The sequence below is a fragment of the Sesamum indicum genome, linkage group LG7 (assembly GCF_000512975.1).
Source record: "Sesamum indicum cultivar Zhongzhi No. 13 linkage group LG7, S_indicum_v1.0, whole genome shotgun sequence".
Classification (NCBI taxonomy): domain Eukaryota; kingdom Viridiplantae; phylum Streptophyta; class Magnoliopsida; order Lamiales; family Pedaliaceae; genus Sesamum; species Sesamum indicum.
Window position 1 is genome coordinate 6772305 of NC_026151.1, and position 6491 is coordinate 6778795.

The 6491-nt window shown below is 36.9% G+C and overlaps 1 protein-coding gene across 4 annotated transcripts; it reads left to right on the forward strand.

The window, feature by feature from the left end:
- LOC105166454 (purple acid phosphatase 15) lies at positions 1-6491 on the forward strand. 4 transcript variants are annotated; one of them, XM_020695391.1, is made up of 9 exons: positions 1-1038; positions 1433-1624; positions 2234-2567; positions 3014-3231; positions 3344-3534; positions 4325-4609; positions 5170-5286; positions 5992-6044; positions 6148-6491. In XM_020695391.1, the coding sequence occupies exons 1-8, from the start codon at positions 771-773 to the stop codon at positions 6028-6030; spliced, it is 1644 nt and encodes a 547-aa protein (XP_020551050.1). In that variant the 5' UTR covers positions 1-770; the 3' UTR covers positions 6031-6044; positions 6148-6491. The 4 variants fall into 4 exon arrangements, with proteins under 4 accessions (XP_020551050.1, XP_020551051.1, XP_011084118.1 ...); XM_020695392.1 differs by having other exon boundaries at positions 5992-6034; XM_011085816.2 differs by lacking the exon at positions 5992-6044 and having other exon boundaries at positions 2-1038; positions 6148-6486.

Genomic DNA, 6491 nt, shown 5'->3' on the forward strand with positions numbered 1-6491 from the left:
TTCAGGCAGAGGTGGCGTACATATGTTTACTCCCCACGAGGATTCTCGCTTGACAATCATGGTTTTGGCTTTTGGTCCCCATTTTGTTGCTTTGCCAGCTCGGTTTCTAACTGACATAACTGTTGCTGCAAAGTTCTCACGCTGCCATCCCTGCTAGTGGTGCTCTCCCCTTTTCCACCTCCAAAATTTTACCTTGTTTTTTCTGCCTCTTTCCTCTTCCCTGCTGACCCTTTTGCCTGTCCAATTGCTCACTACCATCCAAAGCTTGCACCATACCTCAACCTCTCATCGCTCGACGTCCCTCTTCAAGATTCGGTCATCTCAATCTTAATCTCCAGAATACTCATATATGTATGTCTGAACCTTTTGCCTGTCCAATTGCTCGCTACCATCCAAAGCTTGCGCCATACCTCGACCTCCCATCCCCCGACTCCCCTCTTCAAGATTCGGTCATCTCTATCTTAATCTACACACTGCTCATATATATATATATATATATATATCTGCGTGTATGTGTGTGTGTGTGTGTGGACACACAACATACACATGCACTTACATATGTTATCCAGAGAAAAAACCCCACAAGTTCTTGATACAAGATCGTTTGTATTTCAGGAGAAGATTATTAGATGTTAATAATCTTGTATTGTTGTAGTTAGCAAGAGCTTTTAAGAGTTCTCGCCACCTTCTCTTGCTCTCTCCTTCTGATATTAGTCAATTGTGCTTTCGTTTTCTTCGTGGGTGTAGTTTGGTTTAGTATCTTTGAGGGCATGGCTTTGCACTTGGGGAAAATTGTGGTGGGAGTATTTATTATGCGTATTCTGGATTTATTTCAAGTATACGGTGGAATTCCTACAACCCTTGAAGGACCCTTTAAGCCTGTGACTGTTCCATTGGATGAGAGTTTCAGGGGAAATGCAATAGATTTGCCTGATTCTGATCCCAGAGTGCAAAGGAAGGTTTCAGGGTTTGAGCCTGAACAAATTTCAGTCTCCCTTTCTTACAATTATGATTCAGTCTGGATTTCTTGGATTACAGGTTCAAATTTCTTATTTTCTTATCTAAATTTACTTGTGTTTGTTTTATATTTGGTACTTCTTTGGGATCAATTGAGGTAAATGCTGAGATATGCTTTAGTATTAGTTTTATGGTCATCCAAGATGAGGTGGATATCAGCTGTTTGTATTATGAAGTTAGGAGTAAGGTAATCTGTAATTTCTTCACGTTAGTGTATGGAAGTCTCTTGCTTGAATTCTTGCAGCAACCAAGTTTAGTTGATTCTGTTCTTAAGGTAGACAATTTTATGAATTTGTTGGAATCCTGAGCATAGGATGAGTACTGTGTACAAGAGGTACCTAGATTAGCTTTGTTCTAAGCTATTCTTTTGCCAGCTGACTTTTTAGACTGTTGATGATGCTACCTATATGTCCAGGAGAATTTCAAATTGGTAAGAGCATAAAACCATTGAACCCGCAAAGCATTGCCAGTATAGTGCACTATGGCAAGTTGAGATTTCCTATGATTCACAAAGCTACTGGAGAATCGCTCATCTACAGTCAACTTTATCCTTTCGAAGGCCTCCGGAATTATACTTCTGGAATTATTCATCATGTCCGTCTCGCAGGTATGCTAAAAGAGTTTTTGCTATTCTATTTCCTTATTTTTGCTGTTTAAAATCCCGTTTTGTTACATTCTGAAGCTTCTGGATGCCAAATGATTTTAATTGAAAAGTGCATCTCATTCTCCTAGTTGATGCTTCTACCAATATGCTTTTTAATTGTCCTTCCCACGAGCTCTTTTTCTTTGCTGTTGGAATATCTTTTTCCAGTGGGCAAAGCAAGGGGAAATGTACCTCAATCACGGGTTTCCTTCAAATTTTGAAAAATCATCAGTTATGTCTATAATCAGATTTGAAAAATATCTACATCTGGTACATGTCTACTTTTTGTTTTCATAGTTACACAAATGACTCAATCAAATGTACTGGTGTGTACAGAACAGGAATTCCTTTCCATACTAATCTAATTATATCTTATATCTAGTAATTTCCAAGAAGCATGAGTCAGATTGGAAGGAAGCCGGTCTTTGTAGCTAAATTTCTGTACTTATAGCGTTAACTGCTACATTTGATGAGTGAGCTGAACAATTTGAGAGCATAATCGAGACGATAACTTTCACATTCATCAACTGTAATAGTAGTTGAGCGGTTGGAGTATGTTTCCTTGTTCTGCAGCATTGGAGCCCAATACAATATACTACTACAGGTGTGGAGATCCTTCAATACCTGCAATGAGTGAGATCTATTATTTCAAGACCATGCCAATTTCTACCCCGAAAAGTTATCCGAGTAGAATAGCTGTTGTGGGAGACCTGGGTCTGACATACAATTCCAGTTCGACAATTGAACATTTGACCAGCAACAGGCCCGATCTGGTTCTGATGGTTGGAGATGTATGCTATGCTAACTTATATCTTACGAATGGGACTAGCTCAGACTGCTATTCTTGTTCTTTTCCAGATACTCCAATTCACGAGACTTACCAGCCACGTTGGGATTATTGGGGAAGGTAAAAGCTGGAAATAGTTATATCTCTATCTGAACTGTTTTCTTCAGTTGAACTGTGATTATCATTAGGAGCACTCTCTGGTTGAATTAGATTCTTGCATATAAAAATATGAAAATCTTTTATATTTTCCTACCATAACCTGAAACCATTGCCATCAAGTCGTTTTAAATTCCTCTGCAATATGATTTTGTTGATCTTAGAGTCTGGTTGCACTATATTTCATGTAGTTGTCTAATTAATTACTTGCACGTCACAAATTTCCCTGTACAACTGTTTCCTCAAGCATTTGCAGTGAAATTCCAAAAATTTGTGAGTTCTTTAAGTCCTATCATGCCTCAGAATTTCTTGATGTTTATTTGCTTAAGTTTCTTTATCGCCTTATTGTCCATTGAATTTTCTCCTTCACATACAACTACTTTAGAGTACCATTTCTTTCTGCTGTACAGATTTATGCAGCCACTGATATCTAAAGTTCCAATAATGATGGTGCAAGGGAACCATGAAATAGAAGAACAAGCTCAGAATCGGACTTTTGCATCGTACACTTCTCGATTTGCATTCCCATCTAAAGAAAGTGGATCTTCTTCTGCATTCTACTATTCGTTCAATACAGGGGGCATACATTTCATAGTCCTAGGCGGATATGTTGCTTACAATAAATCAGGTGGAGGAAAAAAGAAGCCTTCATTATTATGCATAAAGCAGAAACAATGTTGTTTAGCCAATGTCTGATAGTTGTATGGTTGTCCCTTTATTCTGTGACTTTTTTGCTGTAGATGATCAATACAAATGGTTGCAGAAAGATCTAGCTAAGGTTAACAGAGAAGTTACTCCATGGTTGATAGCTACATGGCATCCCCCCTGGTATACCACTTACAGGGCACACTACCGTGAAGCTGAATGTATGAAAGTCGCTATGGAAGATTTACTATACCAGTATGGCGTCGACATAGTCTTTAACGGACACGTAAGTGTTTGTTAATTCGAATCCCATGCAAATTATGTACAAAAATGTCTCTTCTCAGGGTTGACTTTCTATTTTTATGTTCCTGCAAAAATCCTCATAGCTAGTCTTCTGCTACATCCAATAATTTGATTTTGACAATTTTCTCTACTGTGGAAGGTAGTGATGTATATGTTATTTAAAAGACGAATTCTGAGTGTCATACATGTTATTCAATAGACAAATTCTGCCCGTTGCTTCTAAGATGAACAGACTTATAGTTAAGAACTACTTCTCGTTAATACCAGCAAACAATTAGCTAATCCATTGCTTAATGATTGATAAGATAACTTATGGGCATGTACAACTAGTGACAAAAAGTGAGTCCATTTCTGTTCTTTTTCAGTAATAAGTTAGTTAGAAACATCCATATTCCTATTTTTGGTAATGTAGTAAATGTCAGTATTTCTTGTTATTCCCATGTTTTGATGCTCTTATAAGGTCCCTCTCAAGGCCTTACTGCAGCTCCCTTTAATCACCTATGATTGAAGAAGATCTCAAAAGGAGTACTTTTCACACAATCGTCAGTTTGAGGAGAGATTTAGATTGTTTCTCAATTCTCAATTCTCAATTGTTTCTTATCCTATACATTCATGCTCATAACCATGAAGGGTTAGAAGAGGGAATTGTTTTAACCCATATTCGAAGTTTCAGTCAAAGAAAATCAACAGCTTCCTTCGATTGCTGCCATAACTATTCAGTGGTCATCCGTACGCGAATCAATAGAATAATGAAAACTCACTAAAAATTTCAGGTTCATGCCTACGAGAGGTCAAACAGAGTGTATAACTATACCCTTGATCCCTGTGGTCCTGTCCACATAGCAATCGGTGATGGCGGCAATAGAGAGAAGATGGCAATCACACATACTGATGATCCAGGTAACTGCCCAGAACCATCCGCCACACCTGACCAGTTTATGGGTGGATTCTGCGCATACAATTTTACGTCGGGCTCAGCTGCTGGTAAGTTTTGTTGGGATAGACAACCTGAATATAGTGCATATAGGGAAACCAGCTTCGGCCATGGAATTCTGGAGGTACTTTCCCTTCTTACCTTTGCTTTTCTTTGGTGTTTCTTTCCTTCTCTTACATGAAAGGGGTATTTTCAAAAACTTATTCCAAGTACTTATAAGCTTTTTGTTGAAAATGAGCGAAGAATGTGTTTTTACTTATGCTTTTCAACAACTTAAGTTAAGCTCATTTAAGTCAAAGTTGTAAACTTCTCTCCACGAATATTTGCACCTTATTTCAACTTTGCTTTTTTCTTTCCAAAAACACTCGCAATTTTCAATACAACTAAAATTACAACTTCCTATACAAAATTTAGAAGTAACTAAAAGCCGGTGTGTCTAACATCCTCCCTCAATCTAAGATGGAATCAATGCAGGAACAGCACACAACAAGACTTTTGGGAGACGTTTGTTTTCAGCAAATGACATACTTTACAGGAATTTAATTACAGGGTCTTATATTATTTTGTTTGATAACATTAACTCAAATTTGGAAAAGGAAATATATTCCTAAAAGTTGAGATTTTGAAATCCCATTGGTTTCCTTTAAATTATCACGTTCAGCTTAGTCCGAATGCCATTTGCAGGTGAAGAATGAGACACATGCTCTCTGGACATGGCATCGCAATCAAGACATGTACAATAAAGCCGGAGATCAGATTTATATTGTAAGGCAGCCAGAGAGATGTCTAGTTCGACCAAAGGTAATTAAACTTTGGGGCGCATTTTGAAAAATTTACGTCTCTCAGTTTCTCGTGACTGAATTAGTAAAAGGTGGAGGTGCTCGACACCAGTTATAACATGTATAGTTTGTTTGATCATCCTAGCCTCCTTTTTACGAAAAGAGAGAAAATTGATGTCGTTGTATACAAACTGAAAATAGAAAAAACCATGAAAAACAGGAGACTGCTGATCCAGTTTTTTCTGCGCAAAATTACAGATGCTGTGGCCTTATGGTTGAGTAGTATTCACTTTAGAGAATACAAGTTTATTTTCAATGTTAAACATGTTAAAATCTCTCCAAGAACTCTGTGGCTGGAAGGTATTTCTCTATTATTTATGAATGATAGTTATGGTTTTGGGTAAATTACAACGAATTTCTCTGAAGTTTAACATAATTATAACCCCGTCATTGTTTGGAAAATGACTAATAGCCCCTCTAATTTTGATGGCCGTTCAGCTGTCAATAACTAGTCCAATTGTTAGTCTTTGTGAGGTTTTCATTTTTTGTATTGAACTAACTAAAATGCTCTTGTGCATTATGAATTATAATTTTTCTTATTTTCCAATTTTTACAATTTTCCAAATATTTTCCTCATTCTTGTTTGTTTTTTGTACAATTTTTTTTTGAATTTTTCCTTTAATAAATTATAGCAAGGACAAAGTTATAATTTGAGACCTCCATCCAGGATTTCATAACTTCATTAGGAGTATTGTGGGAACAATGAGGAGGTACTTAGAAGTATGTTTAACTCTAAAGAAATTCGTTATAATTTACCCCATAATTTATTTGAATTCCAAGGAATTTAATCCATTTTTATCTGCCTTGTCTTTGAAATGTCAAGGTTTTGCTTTAAGGGGCAAAAGTGTTGACATCCCAAGGACTGATGAAGCAGAAAGGGAAGGATTATGCACATTTTTCTTGGACTATCTGTGCTTGTGAAATTGAACTGTTGGTTTGGAATGAATGAAGGCTATAATATCATTTTGTCCATTTCAAGCGCCTCGTCTGAAAACTAAAGATGTAGGCACTAGTTCAATACCTCACGCTGCATCCATGTCAAAATAAGTAATGGCTATTATAACTACTATACAATTCACATAATTTTACATCTAAGTTGAATTTGAGTCCATTTTTCACTGTAATCTTGGTACCTGGGTCATATGGGACTTGTCATTTTTGTACAAG

What these genes read in the sequence shown, in the direction of transcription:
- LOC105166454 (XM_020695391.1), top strand. Translation starts at nt 771, where the DNA reads ATGGCTTTGCACTTGGGGAAAATTGTGGTGGGAGTATTTATTATGCGT. An exon ending in TGTTGCTTACAATAAATCAG is followed by an intron (nt 3,232 to 3,343) that starts GTGGAGGAAAAA and finishes TTTTTGCTGTAG; the next exon opens with ATGATCAATACAAATGGTTG. An exon ending in ACATAGTCTTTAACGGACAC is followed by an intron (nt 3,535 to 4,324) that starts GTAAGTGTTTGT and finishes TAAAAATTTCAG; the next exon opens with GTTCATGCCTACGAGAGGTC.